At 35.8% G+C, this 22,875-nt stretch overlaps 1 protein-coding gene across 3 annotated transcripts in view; it reads left to right on the forward strand.

The window, feature by feature from the left end:
- Window positions 1-250: 250 nt before the first annotated feature.
- The window catches only part of SLCO1A2 (solute carrier organic anion transporter family member 1A2), a 37,426-nt gene continuing 14,801 nt past the window's right edge, over window positions 251-22,875 (forward strand). The window contains exons 1-10 of one of the 3 annotated variants that reach the window (XM_063075631.1): window positions 251-310; window positions 5,684-5,825; window positions 7,453-7,585; window positions 11,288-11,394; window positions 13,680-13,826; window positions 17,462-17,560; window positions 18,098-18,319; window positions 19,434-19,598; window positions 20,876-21,071; window positions 22,555-22,720. In XM_063075631.1, the coding sequence (XP_062931701.1) occupies window positions 251-310; window positions 5,684-5,825; window positions 7,453-7,585; window positions 11,288-11,394; window positions 13,680-13,826; window positions 17,462-17,560; window positions 18,098-18,319; window positions 19,434-19,598; window positions 20,876-21,071; window positions 22,555-22,720 (1,437 nt within the window). Of the gene's footprint in view, window positions 311-5,683; window positions 5,826-7,452; window positions 7,586-11,287; window positions 11,395-13,679; window positions 13,827-17,461; window positions 17,561-18,097; window positions 18,320-19,433; window positions 19,599-20,875; window positions 21,072-22,554; window positions 22,721-22,875 lie in introns of those variants that run through there. The other 2 variants (XM_063075632.1, XM_063075633.1) reach the window with 2 other exon arrangements.

A 22,875-nucleotide genomic window follows, 5' to 3' on the forward strand; every position in this document is an offset into this window, starting at 1 on the left:
TTTTCAATAGACAATCAACATCTGAATCTTCTCTAACATCATTATTTTCTAGATCCAAATCAGAACCTTCCCAGGTATTTTTGTAATACAATGGAGTCCAATTATGTTATTCAGATTCAGTACTTTTTTAAAAGAATGATGTCTTATGATTTTGTCAGTAATTTAATAGATTTTTGTTTTCTTAAAAGGGTAGAACTAAGACATATCAAGATTTAAAACATAAAAATCTTGGAATACTCAGAAGAGCAACATGGGAGAAACTGAGAAAAAAATTGAAACCCATAAAACAAGATGTCTTTCCAAGATGAAGGTATGAAAATTTTTGTGTGTGTGAATAATTTGTATCCACAGTATTCTTTTATTTATACAGTCCTTGTAAAATTGTTCATATCTGCATGAAGTGTTCAAATGTCATACCACTTGATCTATTGATAATTTCTTGCTTTAAAGAAGTTGGTTTTATAACAGGGTGAATCTAAATAGGATTATTGATTCAGGCAATCTAATCAGAAATGGTTTTAAGGGACTTAAGTGGAAGAGAGGATCTTAAAAATTTTCAGGCACACATTGTGGCAGGATTTATCTTCCTGGACCAAAGGCCAATTTAATACTCATCTTTTGGGGGCTTCTAACCCAGAGAAGTGTGAGGGTCTCTCCTGGAAAACAATTTACTGGACAAAAATGCTTTGTTGATTTGTATGAAAAGATTACTTCTCAATAACAAAGCAAAACAAATGTCTTCTTCAAGCTTTGGCAGCATAACATCATTATTTACACACACACACACACACACACACGCACGCACGCACACGCACACACACAAAGTGGCCATTTTGTTAGCTATTCTGGTGGTTTTGACTATTTCATGGCAAATTCTCTTTTTCATAACTTCAAAGTCATTTTACATTCAAACAAAATTTGAATTTATTTTAGACCAAGGGATCTGGGGCATTTGTTTTGACTTTACAGCTAGTGCCTGCAAGTGGTTTCTGAACTAAGACACTGTCTCTCATTTTTTCCTTATCAAGAGCTTGTTTTCCTTTTATATATACGTGTGTAGGAGAAATCTTTACATGTAACAAAGGAAAGGATTATGATATGGATCTAGAAAACTATTTTTGCCTGAAATACCTTGCGAATTATGAAAAAAATTTTTTTTCCATTTAAATTATTCTTCAATTTTCACGTCCTTCGTGTGTAATTGTGTAACCAATAAAGGAAGACCTGGGCCCAGTCTCTCTGGGTTCCTATCTGAGTTCGGCTGCTGACTTGCTTTGTGACCTTAGTCAAGTTGCTTAACCTCTTGTGCTTCAGTTTTTTCATCTGAAAAGTGTAGTAAAAATAGTTCTACCTTATAAGATTTTTTTAATGCTTGTACCAATGACTGGGCTATTGTAAGCATTTAATAAATATTAGCTATTACTGTTAATAGAATCTGTGGACAAAAGTCGTCAGGTGTTATTTATAAACAACTGATCTTTAGTTTTTGATTACTCTGGAGGTTAGCAACACTAGCTATTGATGTGAATGTTATGGCATAATATTATTGCAAACTCAAGTTTATCAGGTAAAAGTGAGAGGTGGTTGCTTAATAGTCGGTTAGGTCTGTCTGCTTCTCTGAACTTAGAAACATGCTTATTAAGAAATATTCTTTAGTAAACATCAGAGAACTGTCCTCAGTGAATTTGCTTCAAACTCTAGGGCATTACTGTTAAAAGCTAGAAGGACTAGTTTTATAAATATAGAGGTTATTTAGCACTAGGCGTGAATCAGAATAGCCACTGGTTTCTTTCACTCTGGGAAAAGAACCAAACAACTTAGGCATCCCATCTAGAGGTTTTAGGGTAAAAGCATTGAGGTCATGATGTATCTAGTTTCCTTTCTTAAAATTTTAAATACAATAAATTATTTTCCAAAGTCTGGTTTGTACTTGATTTGGTAGACCTTGCTTTTAAATATAAAACTTGCATTATAAAATCATGTGAAAATTGTTTACTCTCAGTACTATGCTCTTCAAATGTTTATAGTGGGAAGGGAGACAGAGTTTCCACAATTGGTATTTAATATAAAAAGATAAATAGCTAGAGACATAGCTATGCTATCTTATAGCCATATAATACTTTTGACTCATATTAAGCTTTATGTCCAAATTTCTCAGGTCTTTTTCAAATAGATTTCTATTCACATTTCCCCAAACTAATTGGTATAATTGTTACAGATAACGTTTGGTTTAGGTGTATGCTATGGTCTGAATATTTGTGTGTCCCTTAGCCCCCTATTCATAAGTTGAAATCCTAAACCCCAAGTGATTGTAGCAGAAAGTGGGGCCTTTGGGAGGTGATTAGGTCATAGGGCTGGAGTCCTCATCAGTGCCCTTATGAAAGAGGACAGAGAGAAACCTGTTGTCCCTTCCGACACACAGGACCGGTGAAAAGATGGCTGTCCATGAACCAGTAAGTGGGCTTTCATCAGACACCAAATTTGCTAGTGCCTTGATCTTGGACTTCCAAGCCTCCAGAACTATGAGAAATAAATTTCTGTTGTTTATAAGCCACTCAGATTATGGCATTTTGCTTTAGCAGCCAGAACAAACTAAGACAGTATATTTAATCCTATTACATTTCATTTTACTTTCAGCTCTGATCACTTCCTCAAGATGTTTTTGATACTTATTCTCTCATTAATTCAATAACCTTGAATTAGGTGTCTACTATTCATCAGGTACTGGGGCTAGTACAGCACCAAAGGAACAAAGGTAAATAGTATATGGCTCCTATCTCTGAATTGCTCACAGTATAAGGAGGAAGGAAGTTTTAGACATCCAAACAATAAATAAAGAGCACTGTGATAGGGGCTGTAACAGGAGTAGACACACAGTAGGGTGGGAAGATAAGGGATGAATGGTCAAGCCTACTAGGGAAGCATAGAGACAAGGAAGGCTTCACAACAGAAGTGATGATAAGATTGAGTCTTGAAAATTGAGTACGTATTTGCCAGGTGCACAAAGGGAAGAAAGGCCCTGAATGTGGAGGAATATTATATAAAAGGCACTGATAGGTAAAACAGCCTGGTGAATTAAAAGAACTGTTAAGTAGAAAATTACTTACAGTTGTAATTGTCTAGGAATAAGTAGCAGGAGATGAGACCGAGATATAGACAAGGCTTTGTTTGCCATCTTAAAAAAAAGGGATATATTTAAAAATGAGAATTACTAAAAAGTTTTAAGAAGCAGAATCACATGCTAACTATGTAGGTTATTGATTCATTTGACAAATAATTAAGCTCCAAATTAGTGGTGGTAGCATGTGGAAGAAAGGTTGGAGGCGGATAAGACTAGAGGAGACTAAAAATGATTTCAGTTGTCTAAGGTAAAGTATGTATACGCTTGAAAGATCTCAGCATGTGGATGGTCGTTACAGTCATGGGAGTAAGTGAGATTTCTTAAGGAGAGCATGCACAGCGAAAAAAGTAGAGGGCACAGACAGAAGCTGGGAAGGGTTGGCCAAAGAAGGGAAGACTGAGTAGAAAGAGTCTAGCAAGTAGACAGAGATGTAGGTATGCATACGGAGGGAATTTCAGGAAGAAAAGAGAGACTAATGGCCCAGAGACATCAAGTAAACAGAACTGAGAAATATCTGTTGGATTTGGAAAGCAGGAAATTGTTCATGATCTTTTACAGAATAGCTTCAGGAGACACGGGATTGTCTCAAGGATAGGGAGTGTAGGCTGTTCTTCCTAACAAGTGGTGGTGGCTAGAGTAGCTACGTAGGGTGAAGAAAGGTACTTTTTTCAAAAGACAGAAGTACCTTGAATGTAATAATAAGCTAGTGGGGAGAGAGGCAGTAAAGGGTGTGAGGTTGAAAATAGAGGTGAGGGGGCACCGACTGATGGATCGGTTTCTCAGAAATGGGAAGAATAGATTAAAGCGTGGGCAGAAATTTTATTGTATAAGAGAAGAAATACTCACCCTTCTAAAACTGGAGGAACATTAGAGTGTGCATGGGTAGAGGCAAGTTTGTAAGTGAAGTTGCTAATACTTGCTGTCCGTGATGAGCCTATGGCTGGGTTGGAGACTAACAGAAAAAGCTGTGAATAATCTTGCATCGAATGTGCAAGGTAGAAGATAAATTGTGAAGTTGATTCAAGATTGGGGGTGTGGAAGGTGTAGGGGTGAGGATTCTAGGGATTTGAGTAGAGTGTGCTAGCTAGAGAGCAGGTCAAATGGTCTCCCAGGATGAAAGCATCATCAGGAGATATCTTTAAGTAGGGCCAAGGTAAAAGCCTTATGGCATACAGTTGGAGATCACCATTCATGTTGACATAAATCTATATCTATTTTGTTGATTTTGAAGCAGTAATTAATCTACCTAACTGTTCTATTACCCAGGAATGGGTGCTCCTGTTTTCAAATTCCTTACTAAAAGATGTCTTTTTCTTTCTGATTTAATAAAACTATCAGAATTTTAACTGTTCACATTTTTGGTAAAACCACACTAGCTCCTGGCAATCGCAATGGTTCTATTTGTTAGGTCGCCTTTGATGTTGTTATGAATCACATCAACTTCACTGCTTTCTGGAATTATATCAATACATAGGAAATGTGATTGATTCAACATCCAGAAATTTGTAGTATGCATATTAGTTTGTCACAGCAGGTATCTGTCCCATTTAGAAACATTTTTTCTAATGGTTTATAATTAAAATATTACTTTAAATAAATTTATGGCAGTAGTGGCGTCTTAATATGGTATAATTTGCATATTACTTTAGATAAGATAGTGCAAAATTTCCTAGGTCTGGCAGGAGGTTTTGCACAAAGCCATCTGCTTGAGTATGAGTCCAGCAAGACAGAACACTTACACTTATTTATGTCAGGCCAAGCAAACTTATTACACACAGGTAGGCAGAAATAATAAACAGAAGCTTAGGATCCATGGCAAGCCAGTCCCTGAAGGTTCAGGGAAAGCTGCCCAGAGGAGATGAAGTCCCACACGCAGGCTCCCCTTAGCTGAAGGACCCTGAAAGTGCTTTGCCCTGGGTTTATATATCCTGGGCACCACTGAGATCCCTAACCTCAAGTGTTGTAGAACATCCTATTCTGGGAAGAATAAGGACATAGATCAGATGGTTTCAAACATTTCCTTCATTTCTGAGAATGCAGGATGTGGTACTCTCCGTATATTCTGCCCAAGAATTGCAAGTAAGAGGGGGAAGAGCTGGGTTGGCCAAGGTCATCTGGGAACTTCTCCTGCAGAGAGAACTTAAACAAATTTGCTACAGAAATACTGTCTTTGTGCAATTCTTCTGTATTCCTTCTTTTTATTAAAGTGTACATATTCTTAGGTACTACAGATAGCATTATAGTGCTGAAGACCTATCTGAATCATCAGCTATGTCTTACGTAGAATGACTGTTTCTATGTATGTACAAAGCATACCTATAAAATAACGACTACCTACAAATTCAATGTCACTGATCAATTAGTCCCACTTTGAGTTTTCAGAGAGAAAACATGGCATGACAGATGAGAATAGACCACATTTTAAAATTTCTTGCAAGTTCAAGGGTCACTTAAGGTTGGAGAAACTTGGTCTGGTGGTAGAAGATATTTTATCTTCAAATGGCAAATATACAGTTTAAAAACAAAATTTTCATATGTTTTCTTATATGTTTTTCTTCCTAGATATTTCTGTTGGCCTTAACATGTGCATTTGTATCCAAAGTACTATCTGGAGCTTATACAAATTCCATGCTCACACAAATAGAGAGACAATTCAACCTCCCAACATCTCTAGTTGGATTCATTAATGGGAGCTTTGAGATTGGTAATGAATATTTTTTTTTGCATTACTTCTTATATTTTGTTTAATCTATGAAGCTAGTCTGAATTTTATTGTCCTTATTTGCTGCTCTATGCCATTTAATCGGAGCTACATGTTTCCTAAAGTTGATTGAAAAGCCTGACTAACCTTGGAATATGCTTAGAAACAATTTATTTGAATATTACTTCTTAATAACACCTAAATATTGCCACATATTCCACTGCTGTCCTTTTTATTCTAATAGTTTCTTGGTTATCTAGCATGAGTAGCAGAGTATTTAGAGTATTTATATTTAAATCTATCATTTGATAACCCTAAGAGAAACTAAAGGCTCTATCTTTGTATTTAGAAGATATTGTGGGAGACCAAAGGAACAAGCAAATAATTTTCTTCTGTTGTGTCTTGGAGGCAGAGGGAAGAAGAATCTGCTTTCACATGTCTCTGAATTTATTTCAGAAACAGCCTCTGGGGAAAAAATAAAATCTACTCTTACATTCTGATTTTTGTGGATGGTTGAGAATATGTGAGGACAGAGAGAGGGGATGAGGGAGAGAAAGATTTCTTCTATGAACAAAGGTACAAAGAAATATATATTTCTAATTTTACAATAGCTCTACTTTCTTCACGGTAAAAATTGTTTCCATGTATTTAACCAATATCTGAAAGAAACATAAGGGTTGAGGGAAGGCAAAACCGTAACAGGTAAGGCTTGACCTTGCCCCTAGCATTCAAGTCCCTCAGTTCTTACTCTGTACCACCTGTGTGCTAGAGCCTGACGATGGAATTAGAACCAACTCATATGGACCTTGCATAGTCTCCGTGCACAGTCTGTTGGAGAGCATAGATGCAAAATAATAATTTTTAATTAAATGAAGTAGCTGTGGTAACATAGATATGAACAAGGTACCGCAAGAACAGAAGGGACACAACCTCACTTAGGGAAGACAGGCTCTTGAAGGATAAGTAAAAGTTTTCCAGGTAAAGACCTGGGGTTGGTCAAGTGTGGAGGGAATTCCAATAGAAGAGGCAGCATAAGGGTGAGGCAGCGTGGTAACTTATGTGGGGAACAATATACAGCTCAATATTATTGGCTGGTGGAAATTATTATGATATGAGCCTGGAGAAATGGGCAGGGGTGAGAAATGGGCTGTGGAGAGCCTTGGGTTCTTGCTATGGAGTTTACTTTTATCTTCTAGGTGAGGGCGAGTCAACAAGGATTGGAAGGGGTTACTAATCTTTCTGTGCCAAGACCGCTTTAGCAATCTGATGCCATATTATCACAGAATAATATTTTTAATTGCATAACATAAAAACTACATGGGTACAAAGGAAGCCAATTAAATTGAAATAGAATTATCACAGTATTAAAACAACTGTCATGTAATAATATTTGTGCTTTTTATCAACACAAATAAGATCTAGCACTAATTTACAGACCTCTTTATGTATCTGTCTACATGGCTCTCCTTTGGGGCAGGCTTGTGTCTTATTCCTTGATTGGTTCGGGCATCTCCAGCACCAATCCCAGTATTTGTGAATGTTGTTATATAGTAAATGCTAGAGTGCAAATGCTTGCGTGAGGCTGTTATGTTCAAATTTACTGAAATGAGTATTCTTAATTTTTTCCTAGGAAATCTTGTGTTGATTATATTTGTGAGTTATTTTGGAACCAAGCTGCACAGACCTATAATAATTGGTGTCGGATGTGTGGTTATGGGCTTAGGGTGTTTCTTACAAGCCTTACCTCATTTCCTCATGAACCGGTGAGTATTCCAGTCTTTGATGGTCTTTTTGGTTCAACTTTCACCGGCAGGAAATGAGACTTGGACTTTCCTTTCTAGGAGCAATGCTTTCTAAAAGCACAGATCCCTGTAATGGGTGCTGGAAGATGTGGATTCTGTTCCACCAGCCTGTTTTGTGCTCTTGGTTGCCTCTCTTACACTTACATAGCCACATTTTGTCAATTTATGAAATAGGCTTTTGGGACACCTCTTTCACGGAGTTGAGTCTGATAAAAAGACTCTTAGGACCTGTCAAAATTTGGGATTACTCCCTTCTTGGGACTATTTAGTTACTTCTAATTACAGTGAGGTTCTGTTTAACTGTAGGTCACCAAGAGACAGACCAGCATGAAGGCTGATTTTTATTTTAATTTTTACCAAAGTAATTTATGTGCAAAGTTGAAAACATGTTGTTCCCTGTCCCTTACGACTGCTTTCCAGAGGCAACCACGTGAAACTCTTTTAGCTTTTTCATCTATTCACCTCCATATTTCTAAGCAAATATTTATCCCATTAGTTTTTAGTACTTTAGTGCTATGTAATACATATTGAATTCCTACTATGAAATCATATTCACTATTTAGGTGTCTATGACTATGTAAATATTTCTCACCACTGAACCATGCTGTTATCATTTATTTCTTATGGAACTTTTTATTTTCCCTGGGTTTAATAATTACCTTATTTTAAAAATTTGATTGTCTTTCTTTGTATTTTCCACATTCTCCACTGGTAGAGTAAAGTCCTCTCACTATATTCTTGCATATCAGAGGGTTTCATTTTGTCTTGGAGATACCTCTCCTATCACCTTCAATTCTCCATCTGTCATCTGAACTAGGGAATCTCTAGGCCAGCTGCGTTGCTGTTTTCTTGGGACTTTTCCTCATTATTATCCTTGGGAATTTGCTTTACCTCTTTCCTACATTTGGTTATCCTAGGTATCATGTCTTCTGCTTTAATTCTTACTCTCACTCTTTTTTGTGGAGAAAATAATCTAATACTTTTCTGAGGAAGTGTGCAAAGGAAATATGAAATGTAAGACCTTGTATATTTGAAAATATTCCTATTCCACTCCCACACTTGATTGCTAGTTTGGCTAGAATAAAATTCTAAGTTAAAAATATTTTGTTTAAGGATTTCGAAGACATTGCTCCAATGTTTTCTAGCATCCAGTGTTATTATTGAGAATCCTATGTCATTGTAATTGCTGTGACAAGTTTATTTTCTCTGGGAGCAATTAGAGTTTTCTTTTAAGCTCCAAAATTTGAAATTCATAATAATTGCCTTGGCATAAATTCTTTTCCTCTATTTGGAACTTTTGGAAAAAGTTACTTATGTTATTTCCTTGATAATATCAACCCTCCCCCCTTTTCTCTTCCCTCTATTTTCTCTATTTCTCCCTTTTTGAAGCTTCTACTACTTGAATATTGGACAGCCTGGATTCAGCTTATGTTTTTCTCATCCTTTTTCTTTAATTTTCTATCTTCTTGTCTCCCTGTTACCTTCCGTGAGATTTAACTTTATCTTCCAAACCTTTGAATGGCTTTCTAACTTATGCTATCATATTTTAAATTTCCAAAGTCTCTTATTCTTTGAATATCTCATTTTAAGGGACATTTTGTTATTCTCTCAAGAATGCAATGTCTTTTCCCATCTAAATTTTTCTCATCTGTCTTCACCGTCTCTTGCTCTTCCAAGTGAACAGTTTTTTATTTGTTTATCTGTCTTTACTGTTGCGGGCTTCCCTCCCATATATCTGGTGGCCCTTGATTACCTATCCATACTTAAGAGACAGGAGTAACAGCTACAACAAGCTAACTGGGAGTTCTGTCTACACGTGTAGCACTTGGTTATTGGAGGCCTTTGAGGATAATTGCACAGGGACTGGCTGTTTTACAGATGGCCTCAAACTGTGCATAACCTCTTAGTTATCCTAGGCAGGGATTCTCTCATCTGTTGCTCGGGAGGTAGAAGCCAGGTAGGAGTGGGAATGTCACTTCTTAGTGTGTGTGTGTGTGTGTGTGTGTGTGTGTGTGTGTGTGTGTGTGTGTGTGTGTGTGTGTGTGTGTGTTTTACTTAATCCCCCCAGTTTTTAGTATGGCTTTCATATCTTCAATGTGCCTGTTCACACTCGAGTCAATGGGCATTTTCAGTAGGAGTGGCAGGGGATGTCTCTGGGAGCCTAACTGTTCCTTATATACACTTTAAACCCAAGTGTTTAAACTCTTCTGTTTTCTGGACCATGCCAGTCCTGCATTTATAAGTGTCTTGCCTGAAACTTCCCAGGAGAGTGTGGCATATGCTGGATGCTCCCCTACAGACACTCATGGTTACATTTCTCATGTCTTCTGATTCAGTGACCATTTGCTTATCTTCTTTCCCACTTTCAAAATCTTGTTACTCTTCCTTATTGTCAAATTTCCCATTCTCTTTATCATTGTGGAATTATGCCTTTTCCTTTTCTGTTTTAAAATCCATGTATTGTCATTTTGTTGGTGTTATGGGAATGGATGGACTTTGAATGACTTATGGGTTTTTAAGTGGATAAATTAAATGAACAGAAGATATTATCTTCTCAGGTATTTTTAAAGGGATCAGATGTTTCTAGGAAAAGAGTTTTTATTGTCCTTCTATTTTTGATTCTATCCAAAACAATGTCATGTAATATTTAGCTATTATTTACATTTCTTTGCACCTTCTACCAAAGTTATTTCTTTGAAGCTGCCATGTCTCATGGGATCATGAGTATGGAGACAGGAGCTTTTGTCCACAGTTCAAAGCCAAGCTCTGTGGGCATGACTGGGCATTTGTTCTAAGGGGAAGGTATTTTGACTCTTTTTATTATGTCCTGTTGAATAGAAATTAGGACTCGGTGGCATCCGAGCATAACACTGTTTAGCTCATGTGGAATTCAGAAGGGCAAGTTTTCTTTTGGCTTTCTCTTATCTAATAGGAATATAAAAAGCAATCCATCATAATTTCTAACAAAGAGAAACTTAGCTGGACATGTTGTCCTTCATTCTTGCAGCATGTAATTTACTTTCTGAGAAAGACAAGTGGACTTGTGGTAATTGGCTGCAGTTCAATGTCACGGTCTTTTGTTCTCATGAGAAGAGAAAAAGTCATTACATTATGTTGTCGCAGTGATTGAGATTCTCTCAAGGCTTCTCATTACAATGGGAAAATGTTTTGTTTTTCTTAGGAGTTAATGAAACCCATAGAGGAATTATTGTTTGGATTCTCAGAAAGTGGGGATTCTGCTTCTTAGGAGCAAACCTCAGAAAATCCAAAGTTGAAGACTTGTTTTGTTCTGTTGTTATTTCCCCCAAAGCCTTTATCTTCTTAATTATACTTTATTAATTCTCTCTTATTTTTCTGAGTTTTTGTTCCTTATCCCACAGTAATTATTTCCAGGAAAAGATGACCTAAAAATCGCAGAAGGCTGAAGATAGATTAAATAATCCACATGCAGATAATTGAAAGCTAATTATAAAGGGATTGCCCATTTACAGTGAGCTGCAAGTTCTTTTTGATGATATTAACTTGTGATGATCGGAGTGACAACATGAAAAGACGTTTTTACCAGATTTGGGTGTCGTGAAGCAGGAGTTAATAATCTGCACAATGCCCACATTGTCCTCATTCGTTCCTTAACATAGACGTGTTTTCTCTGTGTTCATGCAGATACGAATATGAGTCTACAGTTTCAGTTTCAGGCAACTTGTCCTCAAACAATTTCTTGTGTATGGAAAATGGAACACAAATTTTAAGACCAACGCAAGATCCATCAGGTTGTCTCCTTCGTTTTACCCTTTTCTCTTCAGTGAATTTGTAATTGAACACTTTTGTTTTTTTTCTAAAAGATGACCAGTAAGGGGGTCTTAACCCTTGACTTGGTGTTGTCAGCACCACGCTCTCCCAAGTGAGCCGCAGGCCGGCCCGTAATTGAACACTTTCAATGAAGGGCTTTGAATGAGATATTGGGTTTGGTTAAGTAAGTAAGGTAAATGAACAAAAGGTATTTCTCTCTTCAGGGATATCAGAGGGAATCGCAGTGGGAAATAGGAATGGCTAATAATATACAACGTTATTCCTCTTTTATTTGAGTGTATTTATTAAAACCGTCTTTTCTATTTCTTAAAATGGTTATTTAAAAATAAGTCAAAGACGTTCATCCAAGGATCACTATAGAGTTAATCCCACTGATGGAAACATCTTAGAAGGATGGATTTATGCTAGTGATTTGGTCCATATGATCATGTATAGAGGAAACGGAGATAGAAACAAAGTTCAGATGATTTATATCCCTGATCTTCCATAGCAGGGAAAGCAGGCATGTATGCTATACTTAGGAATTTCTCTATTCCCTTTCTATGGAACTAGAAACTTGTCTTTCTGCCCCTTTTCCCTCTTTACCAGAGACACTACTTTACAGTATCTGTAAACAGTGGTGCTTCTTCTAGCTTTCTATAGGCGCAGGCACCCACCTGCTGGCCTCCGTTCCTTCCTATAGCAAAGGACCTATATAATCTGATGATACTTAGTCTGGAGGTGATTCTGCTGACTTGCCTCAGGCCAGAACTATTCTTTTTGTGATGGGGGCATTTTAATGGTGAATTCATATCAGTAGACATTGCAGTAGTTCCCAGGGCTGAGAATTTCATTGCCACCATGGAATCAGAGGGAACCAAAATAGTTTCAGAGCTGAAGAACAGCTGTCTCAAAAGCTCCAAGCCAGAGAAATCCCCTGGGAAAACAAATAGAACAGTGACATCAGCAGTGGCCTGTGCTCTCTTCTTGAGCTGGATTTGACAAAGACTGACCCAGACGCTAACCTACACTGTAGCAGATATATCAAAACTGTCCCACTCTGGTATATCTCCAGAAAAGTGTGTTGATTCTTTTAGCACCTGATATTTTCAGTTTCACCCTAGAATAGGCCTAGAGTTTGCCTATGATCTCTAGGCACAAATCATTGTATTCGCCACAGAAAAAAAAAATCTGAAAATCCAGAAATGGAGTCTATGGTTTTCTGAACTGGGAATGACTTCACAAGAAATTCCTGGACCCAGCTGTGCTCAGGACTCTCACATCTGTGGGTGACACCTGGCCAGTTGATAGGAGGTGAGAGTACATTTTTCTTCACTTCCTTGAAAACATAAGCTCACAGGGCTTTGTCAGGGCTCAGAACAAATGTCAAAGAGGTAAATATAAGTCTTCAGAGATTTCCCTATCTTTTCCTCTTTCAATTCCCTTTGGCTGAGTCTTTTTTTTTTTTTTTTTCTTTTCTTTTCTTTTTTTGGCAGCTGGTCTGTGCAGGGACTGAACCCTGACCTTGTTGTTATCAGCACCACACTAACCAACCGAGCTAACCAGCCAGCCCTTAGTCTTTGCTATTCTGCTAAGCAGCTGCTGCTGCAAGGATTGGGGTAGATTTCTCTATTAGAAGTTATTTGGCTGTTACATAATACAATAGGCTCTGTGGAGAAAATGTGGTTACTATTCAGTTAGATATTTTTAGTTTCTATAAAATAATTAGAGCTGCAGATAAATCAAACTTCAGTGAGACTCTTGTTTAAATCTTGTAAATATAATATCAATTCTAAGGGAAGATACCTGTGTGCCTTTTTTCCTTCCCCTCTTCCCAAAGTTGTGTAGGAATGGGGTAGCACTCCTACCACGAACTGGATCCAGTAGTTTCTGGTAAACTGAATCTCTGGGGGGGGGGAAAGCCCCATTTCTTAGTGTTTGCTAATTTCTGTGGTGTAATCCTCCAATCCAACTAGCCATGTGTTGTCATTAACCACTAAATTGGGAAGAGGTATGTATACTCATCTCTGCCAACCCAGTAGGAACTGCCTCAAGCACCCCACTTATACTTGTCAATACCTACATACTCTGTCAGAAAGTGAAATAGGGACAGCCCAATGATTCATTGCTAGCACAGTAATATAAATCATTGACAAAGTGCCATAGTCACACAAGAACTGAAATGTTTACAGAAAACTTAGAGTTAAGTATCACTCACATTTTACAATCAAAGCACTAATGCGATGTCTTTTTTGTTTTAATGCAGAGTGTGTGAAGGAGGTTAAGTCCTTAATGTGGGTGTGTGTACTAATAGGAAATACTATACGTGGGATGGGCGAAACTCCCATCATGCCTTTGGGTATTTCCTACATAGAAGATTTTGCCAAATCTGAAAACTCTCCCTTATATATTGGTAAGTTAGAAAATCTTCTGTAGCTGCCTAAGTTCCTTATAAGTTCTTATAAGTTCCTGATAAGTTTATTTTTCCTGTTTATTTATTTATTTTCGATCACAAGTTCTCCTTTATAAATTGGTAAGTTTGAAAATCCGCCTAAGTTCCTTGAGGGTAGAAATTAGTTATTTACTTGGACGCTTAGTGACTTCTAGAAATGATAAACAGAACGCCTTGACACAGTTGGCCATTGATAAAAGTTGGTTGAATGGAGCAGTTATATGCTAATTCCATATAAGCCACTTTGCTAAATCTGCTTTTTGCTAATCTAGTGCCCCTGAAGTTCTCTTTGGTGCTTCATTTTCTGGACACTACACTATATTCAATCTGTTATGATTCACCAATGGTTTACCTAAAATATCCCTTACGTTCAAAACCTTTCTCATTATTTTCACGACCTCTATTTTTGTTCAGGTCCTCGTTACTTTATTTGTACATTATTATAACTTCTTATTTATTTACTTATATATTTTTAAAGGATATGCACATTTATTTGTTTAAGTAACAAATACGTAAACTGAATAACAGATTCACATTTTCACAAAAACTGGAGATGTAAAACTTATTAAGATTTACATATTCATTTTATAATCTTTACAATTATTTGAAATAGCTCTCTAAAGTCTTCTAAAAGCATGAAAGTATCAGATTAATTTCAACAGAGGAAGATGAATAAGCTTTTCAAAGGCAAATTAATTTCTAAGCAAATCAAAAGTCTACTTAAAAAGAAATCAAGAGCAGAAATTAAATATCTAAGTTTAGCAAGATAAATTGCATAAAAAAACAATCAAACAGAATATAAACACAAGGCAACTTCAAAAAGTTCATGGAAAAATAGAATTGAAAGATAAGGAAATCTTTCCATGAACTTCTTTTATTTGTTGTTTTAAGTTTTTCCTTTTTTTCTCTTTTTTTTTTTAAAGACTAAGATCATAAGAAATATGTTCTCTGACCACAATAACAGAAGGAAATTTAGAAAACTCACAAATGTGTGGAAATTAAACAACACTCTCATCAATGAACAATAGGTAAAAAGAAAAATCACAGGGAAATTAGAGATTACTTTGAGATAAAGATCAAAGTGCAACATATCAAAATTTATAGGATGCGGGGCTCATGCAGTGCTTAGAGGAAAATTTATATGTATAAACACTTACGTTAAAAATACGAAAAATGTCAAATTAGTAATGTAAACTTCTGCCATAAGAAAACAGAAAAAGTAGAGCAAACTAAACCAAAAGCAAATATAAGTGGGAAATAAAGATTACAATAGAAATATATAAAACAGAGAATTAAAAAACACATCAAAAAACCAAAAGTTGTTTCTTTAAAAAGATCAATACAATTTGCAAACCTTTATCCAGACAACCAAGAAAAATGAGAGATGACCAAAATTACTAAAATCAGAAATAAAGTAGGAGTTTAACTTCTTTATTGGTCATTTTATCTCTAGCATATTATCGATTTCTTATAAACATGCTTGCAGTGTAATTTTTCTCAAACATTGTTTGAATCATGTTTATGACATACACTGGCTGATTTATTAAATCTGTTCTCTCCATTTGTTACTCATGGCTCTGCACTCCATTTATCTATTTATCTATTTAGTTTCCTATATAGTTTCTCTTTTTCACAATCTCTCCATACTTGTCAGGCTTCTTCATATTTCTTACAAATCTCTGTTTTCATGCTTTTGATTACATTTCTTTAAATTACTTTTTAAAAAAATTCATGCATGTCAACTGGCATAATAGCCAACTCAAGACCCACCTTCTTATGTTGTTTTCCAATCTCCAAAATATTCTAAGTTTATTATGCCTAACTTGCTTATATGAGTATTCTCTAGTTATTCCATCTGTAGTTGGTCATAAAATTATAACTTGGAGTACAGAGACATTTTGCTATTAATGTAGACATATCTTTAAAAAGCCAGAAAAATTAAAGAGGTTGAGAGAAGATAGAAACAGACCTATACATAATCAAGATGGATTAAAATGTTTAGGAATCATCACTCCAAATAACTTTTGGTACGTTTTGGTGACTCACTGATTTTTCAATAAGCTTTTTCAGAGTTTTCTAGTCAGTCTTTTCAAATCCCTTCACATACTTATATGGAAAGAATGTAAGCACTCTCCTGCAATCAACAAACACCTTGCTGTAATATGTATTTCTTTATTCAACAAATATTAGGATGTGTAATATAAAAAAGTAACTGTGATAATCTCTGTATTCATAAGATGTGGTCCATGTAAGGTTCGTAAAAAAACAACTACATAATTGTATATATTTATTAATTGTATATATTTACTGTGTGTATATACAGAGTCATGTGTCACTTAACAATGGGGATACATTATGAGAAATGCATTGTTAGGCAATTTTGTTGTTGTGAAAATATTATAGAGTGTACCCACACAAACCTAGATGGTATAGTCTACTACACACCTTCAGCTCCTTTATAATCTTATGCAACCACAATTGTGTATGCGGTCTGTTGCTAACTGAAATGTTGTTATGTGGCACATGACTGTACATAGCGTGTGTGTGTGCGTGCGCACCTGTGTGTATGCATAATCAGAGAACTAAAAATTGAATAGCTATACATCAAGAAAACAGTTCCATGTATGACTCTAGAGTTTAGAAGAGAATGTAAAAATTAGACATAAAATTTGAGAATCGTCTATGCAGAGACAATAAATAAAATCAAAAGGGAGAGATAAGATTGCCATGGGAGGGTGGATTTGAGATATTATGGAAATTGAACACAGAGAGATCAAACAAGCATGAGAGTGGGAGAGTTTAGTAGAGCAAGACCTCAAGAAGATAGAAGGAGCTGTCAGCAAGAAATCAGGTGTGTATAGGATGGACTAGCTATGGAACTGTGGAGAAAGCAGAGACAAAGGCAAAGACAAATCTTGAAGTGAAAAGGAAGAAAGTTGAAGAAGCTCATGTTTGGGTTTTTGGTGACCAGGGAGGGCTCGGCATAGATTGCCACCTGTGGACAAGTCATGTGATAGCTGATGAGGGAAGTCACGTGAGGACAGAGGGAACTGATGCAAACGGAAGAGAAGACTGTGGAGGATAAGAAAGGAGAGCAAGATGAAATTGAAGGGAAGGATCGTGATATCGAGGACACAGATGTAAGAAAGTTTCACACTGAAGATTTTAGAGTGGTGCTTTTCTGAGGAATGTGCCACAAGAAATTCATCATAACATAGCATTGCTTTAGAATTCCTCCAAAAGTGTGACTATGGAAAAGCATCAAAAGAACCTTGCTCTATATCATGGCTTTGTCAATGGCATGATCCCAGCTGGGATTGCCTACGCTGCTATCCAAATCTTTACCTGGGACCCTGCATAAAAGAGAATTTGGAGGCCTAGACAAAGTGGCTTTAAATTATGATGCTTCTTTTTCAACATTCATAGAAATAAACATTACTTATATGTACACCCAGCTTAATTTGCTTATATATTGAGTATCGAAGTTAAAAATACCTGAGGCAAATACAATTCAACCTTCAGGCTTTTCATGGGACCAGAACTCTTTATGTGGGCATAAAAGTATACTATGACTTTATATTTTTATTTATTTTTAGGGGTTATAAAAACAGGAGCTATCATTGGTCTTTTGGTTGGACTTTTGTTAGGGTCATTCTGCGCAAACATTTATGTGGACACTGGATTTGTGAACACAGGTAAGTCAATAAAATCTACTTATAGTGTCTAGACTATGCAAAGCAACTCAGGTATGTTATCACATCTGATCTTTGCCTTACTTGATCCTCTGTAAGACAGATTCTCTCCACCTTACAAGTGAGCTAACCTCACAAATATTGTACTTCAAACGAGTAAACAGTAGAGCAAGATAAACTGCTCATCTTCTGACTCAAAATCCAGTGCTTTTTCTACTGTACCTCAAACATATTTCTTAGTTTCAAAAGATTTAAGCATGTAGGTTTGAATTTCTTTTAATCAAGCAATCAGTTGTGGGTAATGAAATAGACCATTTAGTTATTTGTAAGTACTTATTCATGAATTCCTTACATGATAGGACAAATAGTCAGATTAACTTATTGTTAAACTATATTGTAACACCATGTATTATTAGATAGGTTTTACAAATGTTTGAATTATATACAATTTTTTTTACTTGGATAAAATATAAGAATTGTAATTTTAATAATTCATGCAGGAATAATGTCTTTAATAAAAATGTATGTGTTCTTTTACAGATGAACTGACCATAACTCCCTCTGATACTCGTTGGGTTGGTGCATGGTGGTTTGGCTTTTTGATTTGTGCAGGAGTGAATGTGCTCACTGCCGTTCCTTTTTTCTTTTTGCCCAAAACGCTTCCAAAGGAAGGACTAGAGGATGATGCTGACATCACTAAAAATGATAAGGAAGAGAAACAAAGAGAAGAAGCCAAGAAGGAAAAAGATGGACTTACTAAAGGCAAATATAAAAACCTTAAAATACTATACAATTTACTTTTCATTTTGTATAGATGTGTCTGTATTTTAATCTAACATTATAATATGCTATGCTGTAAGACAATTTGTCATGAACAGTCACCAGTCAATGATGCCTAAGTAGTCTGAGTCTTCCCGTGCTACTACTAGGAAATAAATCATAGACTTTGGAAGCGGAATTATTAAAGATCAGCATTTATATAAAATTTCATATCAGTCTGAACACTCAATAAATAAATATATATCTATATAAATTTATTTATTTGGCCCCATCTGCTTTTAAAAAATCTATTTTACAGAAAACGTAGTCCTAATAGAATTTGAGCCAAAATGGCAGTGGTGTGACCCAGCACATGTGCTAGAGACAGGATGCAAATTTGGTTCTGAGCTTTCTCAAACACAGAAAGTTTTGGTTTAATCATTTACATAATCCTTCATATGCACCAAATCAATCAGCATCTCTGGGAGTGGAACCTGGGTGCTGGTATTTTAAAACATATCTCCAGGTATCTGTAATGTTCATTCTGTTGTGAACTGTTGGCAGGACCACCAAAACTGATGTTCTGAGGAAGCAGAAAAATTTCTGGTACTTGAACAAATTTATGTCTCATTAATTCCCACATACGTCTTCATTTTAAATGTTTAAGAAGTGATAATATCAATATTTGAGTGTGAACGTCTTTATCAAATTGATTCTCTTCCAGACTTTAGAGAACAAAGCAAGCATCTTTTACTCTAGATGATCTCTAGAGAAGAGAGGATATTAATAGAAGAAGAAAGAAAAAGATGAAAAGGAAATGGTGTGGACACAGGCAATATTTTGGTCATTGTATAGTTTTGCTGTAAGACACAACAGTGACTTAGTGAAGGCAAAACTTGTATTCTGATGCCTACCCAGTCAGCTGCATCACTGACTTCCAGAAGCTATTGAAACAATGATATAACTTTAGCTTGGAAGAAGTAAAACGAATTAATGAACATATGTGCATTACAAAACAGAGAAACATAATTTGGGGAGGAGGTTGATATTTCAGAAAAAGCCAATTACAGAATTATTTTGACAAGTTAGTTTGACACTTGTCATTCCTTCATTTCAGATTTTTTACCATTCATCAAAAGTCTTTCATGCAATCCAGTATACATGCTTTTCATAATTCTAAGTGTGGTACAGGTCAACGCATTTGCTAGTTCGTTCTCCTTCTTGCCTAAATATCTGGAACAGCAATATGGAAAATCAGCTTCGGATGCAGTCTTTCTAGTTGGTATGTGTGTTTTTCTCTGCATTAGTAACATACTTTTTTTTTTTTTTTTCCATGAAATGATGAACAGACTGATGATGGATCTAGGAAACTCCTAAATTGAAGTCTTTTAGGATATTTCCGTATCTAGTACATTTCCCTCTCTAGGGAAAGCAAGAAAGGGTACGGAAGGGAAGAGGCCAGACATATTCCAACATTATTCTCTCTTCTTTCTCTCCAGTCAAAATGCAAATTCATAATATTCATGGAAATCCTGGGGAATGCAAAAATTAGGTACAATTTTCAGATAGGCAATCCATTAATTTAGAAAGGAATACAGAGTTAATTCATTAGCATTCTGTGTTTTACTCCCAGATTTTACCCTTTTGATTACAATTCATGGATTCTATATCCCTCCTAATTTAGTTCCCTGGTCTACCTGGTGGTTCTAGGTGTTTCTGCAGCCACATAACGTTTTGCTTTTCCTATGACCACGCTAACCCCAGTGGTTCTACCCTACCTTTGTTTTTTCTCTTTTTAATGTTTTGAAAAGTGAATATCCTAGGCTACCTGCATCCACATTACCTAGAGTGCTTGTGAAGGATTTAGACGCCTGCCCCCCACCTCCCCAAGATACACCAAATCAGACTTTATGGTGTGGTGCTCTTGAATGAATTTTTTAACAAGATCTTCCAAGAATATGATTCAGTGAGCCAGATGCTGGCATTGTATGAATGCAAGCTAGGGCTGTCTTTTCTTTTTTCCTTTTTTTGGGGGGAGAGTTGGGGGAGGAAGAGTGCAGGTCACTAGCAGCAAGACATGAAATGTAAATACTCTTGACAGCTACAGGCTCAGCAAAGTGACCCTCTAAAGTACCGTGAGTTGAGTCAAATTCTTATTAACCGGAGTGGGAATAAATAACTGAAAAATCATAATATATATTCCATGGAATGGACTGTAATCAATTAATAAATTACTGGTCATCTTTGACTTGCCACTCCTACATAGATCCTGAGAAATAGTGATTATGATCCCTGCCTGCAAGAAATTTACAACCTACTGCAATTAATTAAATGAATGATAATAATAACCATCTTCCAAAATATACTTTGATATTTGGGGGCATTTCAAAATTTCCCTGTATGTAATGTGTAACTAAGTGGGGTTAAAATTAAATCAGCCTGCTTCACTGTAAGTTGGACCTAAATAGTTTCTTCTGTAAGATGTATTAAATAAAAATGATAACATATTTGTTCCTTTGCTACATCACTTTGTAAATAATATTTTGTTTGCATTTATAGGTATTTATAACATACCTCCAATATGCATTGGATATATAGTTGGTGGTTTAATTATGAAGAAGTTCAAGATTACTGTCAAACAAGCTGCCCACGTAGGATTTTGGTTATCCTTAAGTCATTATCTTCTCCATTTTTTGTTTTTTGTCATGATCTGTGACAATTCTTCAGTTGCTGGCATAACTGTCTCTTATGAAGGGTATGTTGTTTTCTAATGACTGTCATACTCTTTTAATAGTTAATGGTGTATTCTCTCCAGTGGTTATGTGTGATCATTTGCTTACTGGAGTTAATGACAGTGATCCATGGTCTTCCTGTATCTTTGCTCCATCTTTGAATCATAACCCAATCCATCCAAGCTCTAGGCTTATTAAAGAGGTTAGAAAACATATCACATGGTGAATGAGTTTATGACTCTATGGATGTGTGTGTGTGTGTGTGGTTGTCTTTGTGATATCCTAGTGAACATCTAAGCATATATCAAAGAAACTATCTATAGCTTTAGGTTGTATTAGAATATGGTATCCATATATTTTATACTCCTATACATGGGTAAAATTAAGGCTAACTATATAGTCTAAATAGCCTTTCTATGGTTCTACAATGGGCTTAAATTTAGCATAAGTGAATCCTAAAACATGATAAATTAATTAATATATAAGTTAATATATTTCATTTGTATAGTGTCTAAAGTATTAACTAGTTTCAGATTTTGTATTTTGAGGGTTATCTGGGTTAATAGAAAAGTTTTCCATCATGATACGAATTTTAAAAATTCACTTATATAGCATATTTAGATAAATAAGTCATCAGTTAAAAGAAATGAAAGACATACTAAAATGGTCCTTTAAAATCATCAAGGATTATAAGATTGGAATAATTTCAAATATAAAATCACAAAGTAATTTTATATACATTATCTGATTTGAGTCTTGCAAACTCCAATTAAGATAGGTATTATTATTTCCATTTTACATATGAAGAATGTGAGATTTAGAAGGATTTAATGACAAAGGGAGTTCATGGCCAAACTCTCCAACCACATCAATATAGAAATATGGATTTTAAAATTGGGGAAAATCTTAAAGACTGTCTCCATCTCCAATCATGCTGATTCCCAGAAAGAATGTGGAGAAAGCCACACTGTGATCTAGTCATGGAGTTAGGACTTGAATCCAGTCTTTAGACTCCCCTGCTCTTTAAATCACATTACAAATGCTGGGTACTTTTTATACTAGGGGAATGAATGTATTTGTTTGCTCAAGTAGCTATGTTTCTGGAGCTAAGTGTATTATTTACATTATAAATGGAACTTGCAGATTTTGATCTTTAAGCTATCCCTCTCTTGTTGCTTTCTATCATGTAGATCAACCACAGAGATTAGGTCACCTTCATTTGTGAGTTCTAATAGTACCTGGAAAAATGCCTCCCACATGGTAGGAATTCAGTTAATGCTTGGTTATTGGCTAAATGTTTTTCTGAAATAATTCATTTCTAAAAGTGGCTAAAAGGATACCAAAGCAGGTATCCTTTATGCCAGGCTATAGTACTCAGGTCACACATTAATGGTTGGAAGATTTCTGTTTCTTTTTGGGAAAGGAGAGGAAATGTAATTGGGAATTCAGAAGAATAGAAGAAAAAAAATGCTTTAATATCCATGGCATTATTTTAAATCATTTCAGAATTCAACAAGATGTATACACGGGAAATAACATCCTTGCTGACTGCAATACAGCTTGCAACTGTCCAACTAAAACATGGGACCCTGTGTGTGGAGACAACGGTTTGTCGTATATGTCAGCTTGTCTTGCAGGTTGTAAGACATCCGTTGGAACAGGAATAAATATGGTAACACATCCTGCTGGCCTTTGATTTTGTATACTGTGTTGCCACTTTCCAACTGTGAACTGGACCTACATTTGATTAAAGTAAATTCAGTCTTCAAAACCAAATTAAAGGTTTTTTTTTTTTTTTTTTTTTGTGGAAAAAATAAAAGTTCCTCT

The sequence above is a fragment of the Cynocephalus volans genome, chromosome 12 (assembly GCF_027409185.1).
Source record: "Cynocephalus volans isolate mCynVol1 chromosome 12, mCynVol1.pri, whole genome shotgun sequence".
In the NCBI taxonomy this organism is placed as follows: Eukaryota; Metazoa; Chordata; class Mammalia; order Dermoptera; family Cynocephalidae; genus Cynocephalus; species Cynocephalus volans.